Source organism: Perca fluviatilis, chromosome 3 (genome assembly GCF_010015445.1).
Source record: "Perca fluviatilis chromosome 3, GENO_Pfluv_1.0, whole genome shotgun sequence".
NCBI lineage: Eukaryota > Metazoa > Chordata > Actinopteri > Perciformes > Percidae > Perca > Perca fluviatilis.
Window position 1 is genome coordinate 29,766,474 of NC_053114.1, and position 21,680 is coordinate 29,788,153.

Genomic DNA, 21,680 nt, shown 5'->3' on the forward strand with positions numbered 1-21,680 from the left:
TGCCTACAGACTATAGTATGGATATTTAAATCGTTGAAAGTGGTCCAGAATACATATTACATAATTTGATAATTTGAACAACGTTTTCTGGTTTTTCCAATTACTTTCAATACCTGAAAATTGGTTCTACCAGAGAGAAAAAATTTTTTGAAAACCATTGCTTTATCACTGTCAGTAAATGTGACATCTCGACTGATATGGAAATATGGGAATGGAATTATCTTCACGTGGATTGAACCCTGTCATGTTTAGCTTATATCATCCCCATTCCAGAGATTAACCTGATCCCACCCAGAGCACACACCCAGTGATTGGACATGTCTCAGGTTGATTAGCTACTGATGGAGAGGAAATGAGAGCTGATAGAGAAAGAAAAGGATAGAGAAAAAAAATTCAGACCTAGAGACGAAAGGGCACATACACAAACACAACGAATACACAAATATATTATCAAATACACGTGTAGAGCACACACACATACATAGAAAATAACCATGAATACTTTCCCACACCAGATATAGAAGTGGTGGAAAATGTTGAGAGGGATAAAAAAAGAGGAGAGGGATTTAAACACACACACACACACACATCCACATACACATATATATATATATATATATATATATATATATATATATATTGGAAAACATTGGAAAACACAGAAAATGACATTAAACAAAATATGTAAACTCAGAGGAGGGAGGAAAGAGAGAATGCTGTGAGTGTTTCAGATAAAGAAAGTGTTAGACAAGGTTGTGTTTGCAAAAGAAGAAACAACAGAGAAGAAAGTCTGAGTAATGGATGGGAGACACAGAATGGATAAAAAAAAAAAAAAAAAAAAAAAAAAAAAAAAAAAAAAAAAAATTGAGAGTCAAAGGGCTCTGCCGTCAAGCGAGAGCATTGTACAGCACAAGGTGTAGCTTTGAACTGGCAACATATTTCTTCTTTAAGGGGTGCAGTAAGGTTGTTTTTTTCCTCGTTTAAATGTTTTTCTTGTATCTTGGTTCCAAGTGAGTTTTGGTGTCATTTTGCACCAGTCAACACATGCTAAGACCAGGTCAGCAAGGCACTGTACTGCAGCTATCGCAGTCAATCCCAAACAGTGTGATGTATTGAATCAGAATCATAACTGCTTATATAACTGTACAGCTTAAATTTCATAGCGGTGTGAAAGAAAAGACTGTTATAGAAGAAAATCCATAGTTATTTGTGTATAATAAATTATGGGAACCAAAAATGTTTTAAATTAGCTATAAGAGATTATGGTTTTGTTGATATAACTATTCCTAATCCAAATATACTAGCATTGATGTCAGTAAACTGAAGCTAATCTTTAAATGTGGCAGCCATTTACCCCATAGCATCACTTTACCTTAACTTTAAAGTCATACATTAATAACATGTATTATTATCTGTGTGCATTACTGCAGCCTGGTGTGTCACATTTCATATTTTACTTTCACATTCAACATTATTTATATAAACATATAATGATATACTCACAGCAATCCCCATTGATATTCATATATGCATTAAAATGTTAATAGACCAAATCATTGAAACAGCACAATGATGCCTGATCTTTCTTAAGTCCCAGTGTAGAATTTATGTGATCAGACATTCAAATTACATTCTCAAAAAGTTTCATCATCAAAAACTATATGAATGTAGTTAAAATTTTGTCTTTTTTAAGAACATGAACATTAGTAACTGTTGACAATACAAACATTGCATAATATATTCAAAACAAGCGCAGTATAAAGAGGATTTCTGTATTTGTACATTACTTTTAGAAATGTTTGAGTAAAAAAGGACTCTAATGGCATAGTTTTGCTTCAAATTGTGCATCAAACCTTTCATTTGTGTTAAAAATAGTTTGCGTTAGGATTAGAGATGGGACTTTTCATTAAACATTATGTGGTGGTAAAGAGGCTAAATATAATTTAGTATGTTCATTTGTCAAATGTAATCTCTCAAGGAAGAGTCAGAGACAAGGTCATTTGTTAGGCAGTGTGTGAAATGGTGCAAAACTGCACAGAGAGTTAATCAGAGTCAGTGATGCACAACTAGTTTAGCTTAGAGCAGATACATATACATGCTGCAGTAGTCAGGTTCAAAGCTGACAATGGGACATGTTTAACTAAGTAAAGCATGAGTAAAACATAAACACAAATGATAAGTCAAGCAGAAAGCAATGACACGGCAAGAGCGAGACCGTAGGTTGAAGTTGCTTTACAAAAAGGTAAGACCATCTATACATTATAAACAAACTTTTCTGTTTTTATCTCTTTGTGTTTGATCATACACTGCCACAAACTGCTGTATCTAGCAAGAAGCCCTTTCTCCTCCATTCTGATGAGCTGACCTCAAAAATCTGCTGCTCATGTTTACTGCTGTCATTTTTAGATTGTCGAACAATTTTCTGCTATCAAAACTCCATTGTATCTGCTCTGGAAACATCTCAAACATGATGTCATGCTGACGTTTGACTGGATAACTACAGGAGTACGAAAAATACACTGATACACAACAAAATCGGCACACTAATGTACATTACAAATAACGGTGTCTAAACCATTTTAGGTTGCATTTTTAGTTTGATTTTGTTGCATGCAGATACAGACACAGATAGACAGACAGACACAGATATATAGGTAGGTAGGCGGCACATACTGGTGTAGCTGATATTGAAGCCTTTTCCAGTATTAGAATGATCAGATTGAAATTCCAGTCTCATGATGTGTCCATTCGAGGCAATCTGTGATGGAACATCTTTTCCTGAGAACGTTCCAAATGTTTGTGGCTCAGACAGTCCTAAAATAGAACAGAGTTAAAACAATCTTTAACAGACACATTTTAATGGTGCTTATCTAATTCCATCTGAATAACATTAGGCCAAGGACATACTAGGAAAGTGAAGGACTCCTGTAAAATGAATAAAACAAAACACCCCAAGAGACCTGAAGAGATGTATTAAATGTTATTGGTGCTGGGAAAAAAATAATTCTGAGATGATTCAATAGTTCTTCAGATCTTTTTTTAAAGTTAGCAAATCCTAATATGTTGTTTTGATGTTATTTTGCAGACAAATGCAAACAATGTACACATTCTAGGAATCACCAGAGAAAAGGGCTGTTTTGGTAGCACAATGGCTAGCACTATTAGTCCATCATCTGCCTGTCAGTTGGATTAAAGAATTTAATGGAATGAAAATAAACTATTCAATTCACTTCATTCGGTTCTGTAGCACTGTCAGCAACAAAATGGAGGAATAATCCATAACAATACCTGAATTCAAAATCTTATTTAAGAAATGTAAACATATGTAAAAAGTATTAGCAGGAAAATATGCCTAAGAATTTTTCCTTTTAGAGTAACACATATTGACATTGTATGTTGTAAAATATTGTAGCAGCTTGCTGGTGGAGCCCAGTATGACTTCTTTATCACCCTGTTAGGAGTTTTAACAACAGCAGTGAATTACATTGTCTATGTCATTGAAAGCTTTGTGTCTCAGGTTAACTTGCTTCTCTACAGGTTTAATTATTTTTTTGAGACTTTTGGGATTGATGTTAAAATGACTGTCAATGTGCTAAAACAATGCTATTTTTCATAGTTGAAAGTAGTACAAAGACGGCATTCTGGAGATTTTTATCCATCAGTTATTTTTTGTAATCATCTCATGTTGACTGTATAATCTAAATCTGCATGGTAACTATTAAGAAAAAAAGAGAAGTAAAAGTAGGCAGTCTTCCAAAGTAGGATTATAATGTATACATGTAGCTGTACAATAATACAGGATTGTTTCATGAACCATCTTATTAATGTCAGATGAAACTGAATCATGACTCTTAAAACTGAAATCAAAGTATCCTGCTGATACCTAGCTCTAACTTTATTTCTAACTTTACAGACAAAATATACACTTAGTGACCTGAAAAATACCGACTCCTGTTCTGCGCCACATTGGACCACCTTTAGCCCTAATAACAGCTCCCACATGTCTCAGCAGTGACTCAGCAAGAGATCCGTCTGGTTCTGGTGTTAAATCAAACCAGACAGACATGAGTGCTTCACATAACTGCCTAAGGTTGATGCTCTTTTCTACAGATGCTGCATTTGAGTAAATCCCAAAGAGACTGATATCAGGGGATTGTAGTGTCCAGGTCATTAATGTTATTTCACCTGAATGTGTCTTGAACCATGCCTTCCTGGACAATTCTGTCATGGCAGGGAGCATTATCTTGTTCAAAGTACCCATCATCCCTTTGGGGGTACATGATTGCAATGAATGGCTGAACCTGGCTGCTATGTAAAGGTATGCTCTGGCATTAAGGCATCGTTCTATAGCTATTAAAGGACCCACTGTACACCAATTCAATGGTCCCGAAACCATTACACCTCCCCTACCGGCCTGTATAGCTGTAACCATGCATCACCTCATTTCTATCTGAGACATTTGTGTCACAGCATAGGACCATTTACTGCAACAAATGGCTCCTCACTTTTTTAAGCAGAATACACTCTGCTCGTGAGGGTGCTCCCAAATGATCCAACTGGCAGCGAGAGATTCAGTAGGGAACGTAATAAAACCCTAAAGGGCTACACAGAACACAACCGAGCAGGCCCATATCAGTGAGATATGGAATAAACATAATGCACAAGGAAGGAAATGTCATCCCCAAATATGGTGATAAGACATTTGAACAGGAGGATGCTGAGGTGGTTGATGGAGAAATCAATCGCCGCAGCCAGTAACAGCAGTTTGTAGCAGGTAGAAATAAACAGATTTACCAGCAGCAGCAGCACCAAAATGATCAAGAGTAAGTGAGAGACATTGTTGTGAGATTACAAAAACACCTTGTTGTCTTGAATGAATGCAATTGTAAATATATTTTGAGTGTGATTGGTGATTATAAACTGATGCTGATGAGCTATCGGCATGCACAACTTCATTTCACTGCCAAAACTAACACAATGATTGTTGTTGGTGGTGGCCCACCAGGAGTCTAGCAGACACGTGCAGTTTAGCATGGGTAGGAGAAATAGCTAAAATAGGTGCTGTTGCAATGCCAATGTGAGACTTACTTCTTCTGGTCATTGAGTGTATTCATTGTGTGACATTATATTGAGCAAACCAAAAAAACAGTATGTATACAGTATTAATTGTGTATTAGATATTTTAAGGATATGTACAATATCAGACCAGATACACCAGAATTATTTACACACCTTAAAATAGTTGAAGATGATGGTATTGATAATGGATGAAAAGCATGGTATTGCCACTGTTTCATATTTTTACCGGTCTTAATACAATCCATCCAATCCTTAAAACATAACAGAGAGCAATCAGCATGATCAATTGCAGTGTGTTTTAGACGGCATTGTTAAGCACATACACGTTATTGAAAGTAATATTGAAAATCATCTTAAGAATCCAACTACAAAAATGTGCAATGACAGGCAGTGTGAGTTGGCAACCCTGGACAGAAAGCGAGCTACAAAAACACTTCAGTAATAAAACACACTTTACCTGAAATTGGGATTCCTCACCAATACTGCCACAGAAACTTTTCTTTTTATTCCCTCCTTGACTTGGAGTTTTGGATTAAATGCACTTAGACTCAATTAAGCTACACAGTGACTGAGTTGCAAAGTGCCAGTTTCTTTGTTCTTCAGCAACCCAAAAGCTCTTTAACTTGTTCATTATTGCATTGATAGACAAGAGACCAGGAGTGGAAAGAGAAGCAATGTGACAATAGCTGAAAGAGTGACAAGGTCCTACGTTGTCTTATCTTAGAGGAGAGATTTAGAGAAAAGCCTTTTGTAACAGTCTATCACTATGTTCTCTTATATTAGATGACAGCAATTGCTTTCTGAATATGTTAACCATTGATGTACTGTTCAAATGCATACCTTGAAGCTTTATCAGATTTTTGGGCTGGATTGAATGCTACTGTTTCCCAGCTCAGGAGATTTATGGGTTGGTTATTACTGTGGTTGCTCTGTTCACTTTTGCTTGCCATTTGTTTCTATTTCAATGTTCTATTATCCAGGGATAAAAAAGAAGACAAAGGCATGAGTTTCAAGGTCACATAAACTCATTGGTAAATGGAAAAACACTTTCTCTAATACAGAGAAACTTTTATCTTATTGCTTTAGGATGCATATTTATTTTCCTTCCGGAGTAAAGCATCTACTTTTTTATGTATGCATTTTGCAAAGGCATATCAGTAAGGCAGACTGTGGGTCACCACATTGGCTGCATAACAGCAAAATTGTTGATAAGGATCTAAATGTTTGTGTGACATAAGGACAGAATATAAGACAATGCCATTAGTCATCAATGCATATTAGTAATAATGAATAAGCAACACTTGAGAAGTGCTTATTACTGCCTATTCAAACAACGTCCCAAATCTACATTTTTATTAACTATTTAAAATTGAAGTATTGTTGTAATGCTGAGTTGTGTTCAAATTGATTCATAAACATATTCAGTGTGATTCTGAAAATCAGTTTTAAATTAAGCAGATATAGTAGTTAACCTTCTAAACACAAATTAGTAACTATTTATTGGATGCCATATTAGTGAATACTGATCCTAACTTTACCTAACCTAACTTTCTCAATCTGACAATAAAGTTTTCAGAGATATTTAAGACTTGCTTTGTCTTAATTTCTGAAAAGAAGACAAACAGTGTGGTTTCCACGTGACAACAGTGATCTACCACCAAGCAGAACAAACTGGAAGACTTTGAAGTAGCAACTTTAATTTCAGTTTGTCCAGTGCAACAGCACTAATTGCCCTGCAATTTTCAAAACGCTGCTCCAGAAAAACATCCCTGCAGATGGACAGGTTTACAGCCAGCCGATTAAACACAACTTCAAATTTAATGACCCGCCAGTCAAACCTTGACTTTACCTGATTCATTTTAAATCAATACCTTTTATTTCAATAGGGAACAGTGACCTGATTGCTCTCTGTGTAGAGGAAAAGTGCACAATAAAATAAAGCATGACAACTATCCATCCAAAATTATTTGACCATTTTTACCATTTCAGTTGTATATACACATCCAAATACACATGCACATCCATATTTCAGCAATTACTAATTTGCATATTCTGATGTGTTACTTTCAGAACTAAGCTTTTAAAAATATGGAGATATATTAAGACCCATTTACCTTCATCTTTGATCACCAACCAGTCAAACTGTGGCTCCAGGTCAAAGTCAGAGAAGAGAAGATGAATGCGGCTGCCCGGTTCAGAGATAATCAACCACACACAGTTCAGGTTGTTCCCATACTCCTCTGGGTAGTTCGGGGACAATATAGTCCCTGATGGAGCCGTAAAGTTGAAGAAACATGAGACTACAAACAGAAAGAACAAAGGAAGAAAGGCAGGAAGGAAAGAGGTTAAGTTGACCTTTCATTGGGTAAGAATGCCAGCAAAAAGACAAATACATACAGTAAATATTGCAGTAGGTAAGAAAGAATAAAGGATCATGCAAAATTAGGATGAAAAATAATTACGGGAAAACATTTAAAACAGACCTAAATATGTCTGTATGAATATGTAAAAATATGTGTACTTACAAATACAACTGGGCTTATTGCCAGACCACTGGTTATTGTGCTGGCATGTGATGGTCCTCTCTCCCACTAGTTCAAAGGCCGACTGGCAAAAGAAGGTCAACGCGTCACCATGTTGAAAGCGATCACCGCTACGGCGACCAAATGCCGGCACCCCAGGATCACCACAGCCTCCCCGTTCGATCTCTGTAACGACACCGACACAGGCAGCCATGTTCATATGCTGATAATTAATGTCAACATGCGACATAGTGACATTCAGATAAGGGGTTGCCTGTTCTTTGCTTGTGAGGTGGGGTTAAATAGCAATAACATGCATACATGATTTTTAGATAGTCGGTGAATCAAATCTGAACATTCATTATGTGGTATTTACATTAATGTAGCTATGTTCCTTCTCACATATATTGCTGGCTGTCCAAGTTGCACATTTTACATCTTTGTCACTAAGCTATGGTTTTTTACAAACTTTTTCAGACTTGTGGCTAGGGTTAAGATTAATGTGGGTCTATCATTGAATGAGTCTGCTGCCTGTGAACAGACTCTATGCTGTCTGAACACAAAGGCCATACTTAAAATGTATGCAATTGCTACTTTCTTTGGGAGACAGCTGGCAGCAGTGCTGGTTGTCAACAGGTTGACAAATGCTAAGAACTGACAACTCTTAAATGGACTAGCAGCAAAGTTATTACGTCTGTATGGAGAGGCAAAAGGGTGAACATGCCGAGTCTTTTATTCTACATTGCTGTGTTAAGAAATACAACCTATGTCAAATTCATTTTATTGATTCCCTTCTAACAGCTAATTGTCATCAGTGTAATTATAGTGTAATCCAGCTTTAATTGTGAAAGGCAAAACAAATAGTGGAGGCACACAGGAAGATGAAAACACACACACTGATCCATGCGTACTCTTGTTAGGAAACCAGCAGGAGGTAAAATACATTGTATAACATATGATTGCTTCCCAAACACACATGTTCTTTCTCTCCTTTCTTTATCTTTCCCTTTCTGTTTCTGCCTGTCCTCCTTTCAACTTGTCTTTCTCTCCCACTGTGCTCAATTTTCTTCTTATCGCTCCCACTCTCTCAATCTGATTCAATACACTATGCTTTATTGGCATGAGTGTCACATTAGCAGTATTGCCGAACTGGCCTGCAATCATATTCCATTCATTGTGTCAGTCTTTTTTTAATCCCTTTTTCCCATAATGATAGTGTGGTTTTATCCACTGCTCTTCCCTCTTTTCCCTACTTTAAAATTTGACATTCTACCAGACGTCTGTCAGCTTGTAACACATACTCCACCATGCTTCTGGATTCGCTTTGGGCAAATACATCTCAAGGTGAGCAGTGTGTGTGTGTGTGTGTGTGTGTGAGTATGTGTGTGTGTGTGTGTGTGTGTGTGTGTGTGTGTGTTTCTACACTTTTACTATTTGTTGGGATGTAAGTACACCCACAAGAATAGAATACTCAAAGAAGTGGCAGGCATGTGTGTGTGGCCCAGAGCTAGTTGTCACACAGTTGACGTGTCAGGATGAATATCAGCGATCTTGAGCCCTTGGTAAGACTGTAATTATGGTGGGATCTGGTTCTTTTGCTCACTATTTTGTCTTTTTTTAGTTAGCTATTAATTTTTTAATAAAAAAAGTTTTCTTTTATTTCTGTCATTTTTTTCTGAAGTGCAGTACCTAGATTTACAACTCAATACAGCATTTTAAGGGGATCTAAACACATTTTGTGTGTTTTAGCCCATTGAGACACACACACACACACACACACACACACACACAGAAAGGTTTAGATTACAACCACATTTGGTTTCACTTCATGCAAGTACAATATGAATACATACATGCAGAGAACGGAAACTGCTTGATGTAGGTAATCAATCACAATGAACAATTTACAGTCTGTAAAGTTGTTATGATAAAGTTATGCTATCATCACATTTGTATGCAGGTAGTGTAAACTGCTTGTGTAAAACCTGAACATGAGCTTTCAAACAGCAATCATTATACTGCATTATATTGAAGGTATCCAGATGCATGCATGCATGTTTTATAAAGTAACTATCTCACTGATACTTCTGATTCTGCAAAATAATCTTGAAGACATTCAATGCTAATTTTCAGTCCTTTGATGAAGAAAAAAATGAGTACATTATGTACATCGTTACTCTTTTCACAACCAATTGCCATCAAACTGAAAACTTGGCAGTAGCATTTTACTGAAAGCTTCAATTATTATAATGGGCAGTGTGTGTTTGAGATATTAACTCACTGTTTTTTTCTCTCCAAACATGCACACAAAAACACACAGTGATTGACAAGTTTTGTATGACATCATTCAAAAGCAAGACAGTTACACACACACACACACACACACACACACACACACACACACACACACACACGCACACTCACACACACGTTGGGTTTTTCTGCAGGGCTGAAAACCTAAGAGCTCTCAGGGGGTAACACTGATCAAACTGTGTAACATTATATGATATGACAGCATTACATATATACACATGAAAGGACACACACACACACACAAAACACACCACAGGCAGTTGTTCTGCTAGCCTAGGAAAAAATCTGAAACTACAAGATCATCTAGAGGTTATTTACTACCATTTGTTTGTTTGTTTCTTCTTTTCATTCATTCTCACATACACATGTACATATTGTCATATGTGTTGTCGTCTTAAAATGTTTTTTTTTTGTAATTTTCCTTTATTGCTTTTTTGAAGTATAGTTAAAGATGGAAAGAGAGCAATAGAGAGTAAAGGATGGAAGTAAGGAAATTAAGGGAGAACAGTGCCTGTTGGGGGACATTATACAGTACATACAAGCAATATTTTACTCTTATGTCTCTTTTTTTGCCAAGCACATTAGCCATTTATTCCAGCCTTTAGAAAATTAGTCTTCCATAGTTTTTAATCTATGTGTGAGTTTCTCCATCATTTGAATGTCACTGATATTGATCAGCCATTGTCTGTGTTCAGGTGCATCAGTCTGGAGCCAGTTCTTAGTGATGGCTTTTTTTGCGGCAGGAAGAGGAATCTTGACCAAATATTGGTTTTATGTCCTTTATGCACAGAAACTTCAAAAACCAGTCGGTATTTACGAAATCTAAAACTTCTCACCCCACACCAACACGAATGCCAGTGATTTTCCTTGCTCCAAAAACGCACGGTTCAATCCATATTATTGTATTCTCGAGCACGTAGAGTTATTTGTGTGTTTACTAGTAATCTTGGATGTGATGAAAAAACAAATTGGGTTTTTCCAAATTAATTCTCTCCACTTAAAATGTTTTTTAAGTAGTATGCAGTTTCTGTGGCTACAATGCACTGTGCCGATTCCTTTGAGCAGTAACTGACCCTGGACAACAGTGTCAGCAACATCATTGAATCAAACGTAGCTAAGCATAACCAAGAGCACAACCTTCATACCTCTCACTCTCACCTCCTCTCTCACACTCCCTCGATCTCTCTGAGACAGTTTATTTCTACTCACTCAATTTGTCATTTTGTCTCCTTCTGTCCCACTCCGTCAATTTCTTGTTGTCCCTCTTCCTCTGTCTTCATGTTTATCAAATTACCTCTCTCCCTCTCTACCTGTCTCACTCTTTGTCTCAAGTGAATTCAATTTAGTTCACTTCCATTTAGTTCAATTCAATTTAAGGAGCTGCATTGGCATGGTGAGATGCAGTAGGTAATCAAATATATAAATAATAAAAAATAAATGGATTGTTCTAAATAATAAGTATTTAGAGGTACATCTATATCTCTCCCTCTCACCTTCACTCACTGTGACACCATCTTTATCTCTCTATCAGTGTCAGCTTTGCTATAATATGAAAAATTACCAAGCAAAACAATAAGCTGATTGACTCATAATTCATTTATTACCTTCCTGAAATGCACAGCCGCACACACACTCACATGTTTACACAAGGACAGACAACAGTTGTGTTCACTATTGAATAAGCCTGTCAGCAACGCAATGACTTTCACACTCCATTACGTGAGCGTATATACTGTATGTTTGTATGTGTGTGTGTGTGTGTTAGAGAGAGAGAGAGAGAGAGAGAGAGAGAGAGAGAGTGTATGTGTTTCAGAGACAAAGAGAAAGAGAGAAAGGAAAGCATGGCTATTATTGTTGTTGCATTCATTGCAAAGAAAAGCATACCTTCATAGACTGCCTTGAACCCCGCTGAGCCAATCGTATCATCTGACTGCAGGTGGAGCCACATTTGATTGGACAGGCTAACGATGAGGTCAGGGACACTGGAACCGGTAAGTCTAAACACACACATCCACACAAATACATGCACATTAACACAAACTTCTAATAAGCATTACTGGTTTATCACTTTCTATTTTTGACTTAAAAGAGACTTTAATTATTTACAAATCTAAAATGACATAATGGTTAAATGGACTAATCTATGATTGGTGTATATCATTGTATGCACACTGTAAAAGTTGTTTTTCCATGTAGTTGATTGAATGATTGATTGATTGATTGATTGATTTTATTTGACCACTTAAAAATAAAATATGAAACAGTACTCTGTGTCATACATTAAAATACATAAATAGTCAGGTATGACACAATAAAGCCCAAAGACTTATTTCCATTGTGGTCCCTAGTTGAGTGTACAACAATTACACCAAAACATTGTAAGTTGATAAAGCAATTTAATATATATAGTGTGTACTTGCACAATAGCATCCAAGTGTCTCCAATTGCCCCCATTAACCTGTTCTATACTGTTGCATGTCAATATTACTATATTATAGGCCAGAACACAAGTGGTGCTTACACATAGAGTACCCTCCGAGTGTCTCCTATCTTCCCTCCATCTCCTACAGTTAGTGTGTCATATCCTCTTTCCAGGTCAAACTCTTCAAATGACAGCTTTATCACCTAAAAAACAAAATGAGAAAAAAATTGTTATGAACACAGATTATGAGGAAATGTGAGAATACAGACAAATTCAAAAAGAAACAAAAAAACAGTGAGGGATTTATTATCAATTAATGCAGGGATGGTGTCATGCTTTCTGTCTCCCCACAAAATCCAGCAATAGAAAATAATGATTATATTGCTGGAGAAATGTGAAAGCCTAGTATTGAAATGGGCGTTTTGTTTCGCAAACTACTGCCTCTTGAGCAATGAAAGTGCTATATTATGTTAGAGGCTGCATGTTAATAACAATAAATTAATAGTAGCATTTTGTAAACAAAAAAAAAATATTTTTTGGAAATACTGGCAGCCTCTGCCAACCTTATGACAACTGTAATTAAGTCTGACTTCCTGCCATTAAGTCATATTAAATTACAGCAAAGAGGAAAATCTTTTTAGAGCAGAAAATACGAAGCATGCTTCTATTATGCCATCCCTTTAGTTTTTTATTTCTTCACAATTACTTTCATGAGTAAAACAATGCTGCACTAACATAGTCTCTATAGTACTATATTTTTCAATAGGTTGTTAAATGTGCATTTGCAAAATCAACATAAAAAATGTATTTAAAACTGATGAAACTGATAGCATCATCAAACGTAGGAATTCTGGGGGACCCCTGATGTGCCAGAATGTGAATTAAATCATGCAATGGGGAAATCACACAACATATCTCTGTTTATTTAAAGTACAAAGAAAACAATTAGTGGAAAGAACTAAAACGTTGATGGAGGATGGAGCCATGTTTTATTTGTAGCAGGAGGCATTAAATGTGGAGGGAAATATTTTGTTCTGAAATGTGTGAGTACTAAGGATAAAACCAGCCTGAGAGAGAGACAACCAGTGTCTCTATCTTATTTAAACCTATAGACCTTTTTCACAGCAGACCTTTTGACATGTCATAGTAGGAAAATCACAGGTGTATTCCAATACCATTAATGATGGCTGCATTCCACTTAGGAGAGGTCCTGGTATTGTGCATGCTGACTCACTGAAATACAGTGCCTTGCGAAAAGTTTTCGGCCCCCTTGAACTTTTCGACCTTTTGCCACATTTCAGGCCTCAAACATAAAGATATAAAACTGTAATTTTTTTTGAAGAATCAACAACAAGTGGGACACAATCATGAAGTGGAACGGAATTTATTGGATATTTCAAACCTTTTAAACAAATAAAAAACTGAAATATTGGGCGTGCAAAATTATTCAGCCCCCTTAAGTTAATACTTTGTAGCGCCACCTTTTGCTGCGATTACAGCTGTAAGTCGCTTGGGGTATGTCTCTATCAGTTTTGCACATCGAGAGACTGACATTTTTGCCCATTCCTCCTTGCAAAACAGCTCGAGCTCAGTGAGGTTGGATGGAGAGCGTTTGTGAACAGCAGTTTTCAGTTCTTTCCACAGATTCTCGATTGGATTCAGGTCTGGACTTTGACTTGGCCATTCTAACACCTGGATATGTTTATTTGTGAACCATTCCATTGTAGATTTTGTTTTATGTTTTGGATCATTGTCTTGTTGGAAGACAAATCTCCATCCCAGTCTCAGGTCTTTTGCAGACTCCATCAGGTTTTCTTCCAGAATGGTCCTGTATTTGGCTCCATCCATCTTCCCATCAATTTTAACCATCTTCCCTGTCCCTGCTGAAGAAAAGCAGGCCCAAACCATGATGCTGCCACCACCATGTTTGACAGTGGGGATGGTGTGTTTAGGGTGATGAGCTGTGTTGCTTTTACGCCAAACATAACGTTTTGCATTGTTGCCAAAAAGTTTGATTTTGGTTTCATCTGACCACAGCACCTTCTTCCACATGTTAGATGTGTCTCCCAGGTGGCTTTGGGAAACTTTAAACGACACTTTTTATGGATATCTTTAAGAAATGGCTTTCTTCTTGCCACTCTTCCATAAAGGCCAGATTTGTGCAGTATACGACTGATTGTTGTCCTATGGTCAGAGTCTCCCACCTCAGCTGTAGATCTCTGCAGTTCATCCAGAGTGATCATGGGCCTCTTGGCTGCATCTCTGATCAGTCTTCTCATTGTATGAGCTGAAAGTTTAGAGGGACGCGCGGTCTTCGCTAGATTTGTAGTGGTCTGATACTCCTTCCATTTCAATATTATCGCTTGCACAGTGCTCCTTGGGATGTTTAAAGCTTGGGAAATCTTTTTGTATCCAAATCCGGCTTTAAACTTCTCCACAACAGTATCTCGGACCTGCCTGGTGTGTTCCTTGTTCTTCATGATGCTCTCTGTGCTTTACACGGACCTCTGAGACTATCACAGAGCAGGTGCATTTATACGAGACTTGATTACACACAGCTGGATTCTATTTATCATCATTAGTCATTTAGGTCAACATTGGATCATTCAGAGATCCTGACTGAACTTCTGGAGAGAGTTTGCTGCACTGAAAGTAAAGGGGCTGAATAATTTTGCACGTCCACTTTTTCAGTTTTTATTTGTTAAAAAGTTTGAAATAGCCAATGAATTTCGTTCCACTTCATAATTGGGACCCACTTGTTGTTGATTCTTCACAAAAAATTACAGTTTTATATCTTTATGTTTGAGGCCTGAAATGTGGCAAAAGGTCGAAACGTTCAAGGCGAATACTTTCGCAAGGCACTGTAGCTTACTGGGACACTTGATGGAATTGAGCCATCGTTAAGGTTATCAATTTCAGCTGTGCTTTTTACAAGTCAAAATGTCTGCTGTGAAAAAGTTCCATAGTGTGCAACTATTTTAAATAATGAACATCCGTTACATTCAAGCCATTGTCACATAAGTTGATACAAAACCAATGAAGCCTATCAGCTCCACAATCTGTATTTCTCAGTATGGCTTAGTAATGTTTAGAAAATGGGGCCGGCGACTTTTGCGCACATAAGCTTGAGTGATGCCTTTTACGTCACCGCTGAGAAAGAACAGCAGCAACGGTCAGCTTTGGAGACAAAGAGGACATAAAAACTACAAGATAACTACCTCTTCTGAAGAGTCCATAATGTTTTTAAATCTACCGTTTCCTCCTTGAGCTACTAGCAACTATTTGGGGAGGGGTGGTGCGTGACCACCAAAGGCTTGCATCATGTGGGGTGGTGCGTGACCACCAAATGCTTGCGTCATGTGGACAGTGTTGTTGTCATTACTTAGAATTCCTCATGGGGGGCGACAGAAACTACACACTATAGCTTTAATTAAAGCTGCTATGCCAAAGGTTGGTACAACAATTCATTTGACAGTGACATATTGGTATTTCAATATAATCCATCTTTAATGAATGGGAGCTGAGAGAAATAACAAAACTCTGAAACTAAAAGCTCCCTTGCTTTTATTTAGCAGCATCCTCCTTTACATTCATAGTTACACAAATCACTTCTGGGAGCTAAGCACGCTGCACACTGCAAACACACCCTTCTGCTGTTGAACACTGAGAAATTGGGTGTTTAATGCCTTACTTGCAGGCACGTACGTGGATGTAGTTGCATGCTTACAACACTGGATCATCAATCTACTTTGCGCTCTAAAATGCCATAATACTGGTTTTCTATTATTTGCTGCTTGTCCATTATTTAGCTGTAGATCATTTCCCTGACAGAATGGGAGATGGCAGAATTCAGCTGTTTTCAGAAAACCTCTAAGAGAAAAGAGCTGGTCTCAATCAGTGAGTTTCTGGTGTATTAGAGGACTAATTTAAAACAATGAACATGTGATGTTGGTTTAGAATCCATCACATGGCAAATCGCACTACAGTGAAGAAAAACCTTACTGTAGGTGATAAGGATGTAAAAACCATTTCAACATGCAGAATCAGCTATGCATAGCTAGGCCTTTAACTGGGCTTTGTCGAAATAAAAATGGCTAGCAAATGTTCAAATAATGAAAAAGGATATGGAACCATCTGAGGGATTAACTGAGATCATGAGAGGAATGCTAAAGAAGCCACGGATAACTGTATAAATCTGTATTCATACATGTCTGAAAGCATCCTGCACATGCACACACATACAGACACACACAAACACACACACACACACACACACACACACACACACACACACACACACACTGTCTAAAACAGTGCAAACTGATATGCAAACAAGCTAATATTTAAGAGAAAAAATACATGTTTATTTTTTACATCAGAAACTTACATTCAAGATGCAGCTGAATAAATATGAGACTCATACTCGTAGAAAGCATTTTACTATATTATTATACACTAAATGTTGCAGCCTCTGGCAATGTTAAGTCTTTCCAAAATGGCTAGAAATAATGGGAGAAAGATGCAAAACAACACTGTGAGGTATTAACTCCTGGCTAACAACAAATCACAGGGAGCATTAATAAACCATTGTACTTTATTTGTTGATGTGTTTCTGTTTTATATTTTCACCTCTATCTGAAGGTTCACAAGAACACATTTGTTTCTGTCAATTTTTAAAGATGCATCATCCCTGTCAAAATCTTCAGATACAATATTTAATCCATTAACAGTTGTGCTGATCAGGTCAACTGGTATTAAGGGGGATACAGAAACCATTTCTTGGTTGTCAAACATCATTCAAACTATTAGTTTAATAACTACTTTAACAGACGTATGTCCTACATACTGTATGCATAGAAATACACATGCACAGAAATACACATTCACAGGCATACACAAATTCAGTCAAGTCAAGCTGAAATAAACGCATGCTTTCTTTCTGCTACAGCCTACACATCTTGTTTGTAAATTACATGTCCTGTGCTTTTTTTCTGAAACAAATCAGTACCCAAAAGGGGAAGCTTATAAAGCTGTACTGCTAATGTCAGTTTGTGGGCTATAGCTAATTAGCTAGTCAGCTGTAGCACACTAAAAGGCTAAAAAAAACTTGTCCATCCTTGGTTTGTACGCTACAGTCACCAGCACATGTTGGTAGTTCTAATGTTGCATCTCTGTGGCCCTCATAACTCATATCTCATAACTGCAAAAATGGATGACTATTTGTAATTTTAATTGGCCTTTCAATCAAGGCACATGAAACATAACAATGAAACCAAGGACAATAAAATATTGCAGGCTGTATCTGTGATCGTGTGGGAGGAGTGAAGGTTGTTGTTAAGATTGTATAGCAGCAGCAGCAGCAGCTTGTTATCATAAAGAAAGGGAGTGAAGCAGAACATAGTCAGAAACAGACTATGTGCGCATCCATGCATGTTTTTGCGCGTATAAGTGTGTGTATATGTATAGGAGGTGGTTTTCAGGTGCATCTGTCTTTACAGCTGAAGCAGAATCATGTTTTGGCATGCCTGTTTCACTGTATGTGTGAGCGCAGTTTGGCTATGTTTCTGTGCCTATACGTTGCCTTCTTTATTTATAAGTGTGCGTATGTGTGTGTCTAGACAGTCAAGGCAGATTACATAGTAGCAGCAGACTTAAAGGAAGGAACTGAAGCGTTATCACACTAAGGTCATTAGCAAGAAGCTCAGTGCTGTTCAATAGATCCAAATGGGCCATTTAGAAAGACATTAGGAGCAGCCTGCAACCCCAAACTACATTAGATTAGCGTCTTTATTTCCTAAAGCAAAGAAAGAAACTAAGAAAGAAAGGAAGAAAAGAATCAACCACAAAAGAAAGAAAACAGGACATAAAGTGTAATCTAGGCCTTCAACTAAATCAAACAGTGTTGACAGTACACACAATTTGCCTTCAGTTTACAGCTCTGTATATTTTCTTTTGATTCCATCACATTAATGAGTTCCTGCAGTACTTATTAGTATTTCAGGAGAGAGTTTCTCATGTTCAAATTTAGACGGTACAGGAAAAGGCAGTGTTTCTGTTTAAAGGTGGATGCTCTTTGAAGGGATAAGTGAAGCGTTATCACTTTGAGGTCATTAGCAAGCAGCTGAGCAGCTAAGAGCAGCTCAATAGGCCATTTAAACATTGTTAAGAGAACTGTGCCACCCAAACCTACAGTGAAATACCTTCAGTCAGTCAGCCAGTAAAGTTGTAGTTCCGTGAATTTTAGGGTCTCCTCAGGGCACGATCACAGCCTGGGGAGAAACTTATAGTAAACCTTCTCCTACTCTGATCCTAAATTCACAGAGGATATGTTTTCCCCACTCAACTCAAACAATCTAAGACATAGTTTTGCTGGTCAGTGTCAGTCAACCGAGCCTTATAAACATGTCACACAGTGCACACTGTACCCAATCATTTTATCTTTAGCAGAACGATAATGGGACTAAATGCCTACCCTGAGATGCCCCTTCCTTTGCCCCAGAAAAAAGAAATTGAAATTGAAAAACTATACTATGCCTGCCGATCTTGCCCTCGCTGTTGTGACCTTACGTCAAAGTAGTGCAAGAGAACACACAGCCGTAATTGGGGTGGACTAGTTCTTGAATTCCCTCGTTGAGGCTGGAGCAGTGCTGAGTCACTGCTGAGCAGAAAAAGTGGGAAGAAATTATCACATAAAAATAAATCCATAAACCGATCTATATGCATCTCTCTATCTCTCTGTATATCTATCTATCTATCTATCTATCTATCTAAATCAAGTTAAAAAAAATGAATGGAGGAATTTCATTTCTATGTCACTACAGCCTCAGATACAGACAGGCTGGTAAAGGTTCATCATTCTGCTCGAGAGCACTTCAGCAGTTCAGATGCTTCTCTGCATGGTTATTTACACTTGTGTCCTCTGGTCAGAGGGTATCCTACCTACCATACTTACTATGCTGTCGTGCAGCCCTAGGTTTCCTTAAAAACAAGATTTGATTTGGGCCCTGTTAAAATGTCAACACTGCAAACGTCTAATGAATTACGTTCAGTCAGCCATTTCAACTACAGAATAAGCTGAGGTGACCCCTGCCAAGGGTGATGCACATGGGTATAGGTTTCATTTCAGTCTTGGTGGCAGTAACGCCAGCCTCCTTATTATTATTGCACCCAACAAACCTACAACAAAAGTCAATATTTTCACTCTGGATTTGATCAACCTCTCAACCAACCCACTGTAAATGTAGCAATTATTGCAAAAGGAAATTTCATCTTGAATAAAGTTAAGGCATTTACCTACAGTAGTACAGCTTTTGAAGACATGACAGAATAGTGTGTTTGCATATTATTTTCCAACAAAATAGCACATTTACAGTTTGACTCACTTGTATTAAAAGTTGGCAGTGATGGTGTGTGTGCGTGTGTGTGTGTGTGTGTGTGTGTGTGTGTGTGTGTGTGTGTGTGTGCGCACGTGCGCGTGTAGGACGAATACAATCCATTCACAGTAGAGGCCCAAACTTCTGAGCATGAAGTGAAATAAAAATGGAAAATACAATATTTTGAAGCTAGACTGCACGTTACGAGTTGGCACCCCCAACTGACATGAGAGGTAACATAATTTAAACTATTCAAATTATGAATAGAAATATGAAAATTAGGATGCTAGACGCTTTGATTCCTTTTGTCACTTCCTCAATGTCCACATTGGTAGAGCCATACCAATGACCCCAACTAATAATACCACAATGTCAGTGCTATACAGGGTCTTAACAGGGATGGGTTCAGGGTTGACAAACTCAATTCTGCTGCAGGCCCAATGGGAGTAAGGCGTAAGTGAGGTGTTTTTTTTTTTTTACATAAATAGTGTGCCCACTGAAGCTTTAATGCATTTCTACCCTGAGTCAAAAATAAACTGTCGAGAAAAAGTTTAAACTATGTACTGAGGTGACCCCTTGTCAGAAGTAGTACAGAGAGGGAACAGCTGTCCTGAAAGCAGAGTGTAAGATAATTCCTTTGCTGAGATTATGTAACTATGTTAAGTCATTGGTGAGCTGCCACAATGGCAGTTTGGGAACTTTTTTCAATAGATTACTTTTAGCCTTTAGCTAAATAAGTATAGAATAACCTGAAACCCTGCTTGAGGACACCATCCACAGCACACCCTTCATGCCTGGGAAAGTTATTTTCAAAAATGTAATCAGTTACAGAAAACAAACTGCCTGTAATAAATTATTTATGCGATTACATTAATTTTCTTTTTTTTTGCATTCTAGACTTCATTCCTTTAGAGAATTTAATTGACAATCTAATCAGAATATTAGAAGCACTTTTCTGCTCATTGCAGCTCAAGAAAGCGTTATAAATCATCTTTACAGTGCACTGCATTTCGCTACTACAGTGAATGTCACGATGAATACACATCGTGCAGCTGGGCAATGAGGGACAAACACAGCAGCAGGATGCAGACCAAGCCACTGCTTGTGGTTTCTTATCGAAATTCAATTCATTTACAGCAGGAGTGTAGAGCCTCTACAACACAGTTGACCAGCACACAGAGTTAACTGCTGCAGCTGAATGTGCATAGAGGTCCAAGTCCAATGCTACAGCCCTATGCATTCCACTAGGCGAGGCTATTAGCTTGTAGTTTACAGTAGCTGTAAGGCCAGCTCGTTAGCTGATAGACTGTTATTTATTCAGTAATGAAATGTTTCAGAAGTTTTGTCTGTTATACTAATTGTTATGTGGGGGGTTCCCATGGTTTATTGCCAGCCTGAAATAAATAAATTGAAGCTTGAATTTGCTGCTCTGTGTATAAGGGCCTGAAGCATCCATTCATTGCTTTTCTTTATGTTTTTATTGTTTTTCAGGGTCTCAAGGAAAGAGACCTAGACAGCTGGTCGGGCAATCACAGCAGTAACAGATAGATATACAATTACCCATTAACAGTCTACCTGACCTGAATGTCTTTGGACTGTGTGAGAAAGAAAGAAGGAATAACTGAATTACCTGAGATCTGGCCATAAGAGACTAATTTCCTCCCAGGTGATGTGTGTAACAAGGTTATTACATCTGCACTGTAATAAAATTGTTTCAATACACAGTATAGGGTGCAGCATTTGTGGTGATAACTACATCTTGGGTTTATATGTTGATGTTATTTAGCCTGGTTATTGTGTAATAGTGTTATATGCTATGACAAGTGAGTTTCCATGTGGGACAAATGAAGTGTCCATCAATTTGAAAATAGACTGGCAAGGATGCTAGCCTGTTGGCTGTACCCTGAAAGTACCCAGATGTGCCATGTTTATGTGTTGCAGTCCTGCCCCGAGGTGACTTCTGTTTTAAAT

The 21,680-nt window shown here is 37.6% G+C and overlaps 1 protein-coding gene across 1 annotated transcript in view; it reads right to left on the reverse strand.

Annotated features, from left to right (window-relative positions):
- Nucleotides 1-21,680, reverse strand: part of LOC120556497 (CUB and sushi domain-containing protein 1-like) — a 348,428-nt gene that overhangs the window by 149,154 nt on the left and 177,594 nt on the right. Inside the window, exons 11-15 of the mRNA XM_039796142.1 lie at nucleotides 12,436-12,539; nucleotides 11,799-11,911; nucleotides 7,605-7,787; nucleotides 7,194-7,379; nucleotides 2,674-2,814 (exon numbers count right to left, since the gene is read on the reverse strand). Coding sequence (XP_039652076.1) covers nucleotides 2,674-2,814; nucleotides 7,194-7,379; nucleotides 7,605-7,787; nucleotides 11,799-11,911; nucleotides 12,436-12,539 — 727 coding nt within the window. The remainder of the gene's footprint in view (nucleotides 1-2,673; nucleotides 2,815-7,193; nucleotides 7,380-7,604; nucleotides 7,788-11,798; nucleotides 11,912-12,435; nucleotides 12,540-21,680) is intronic.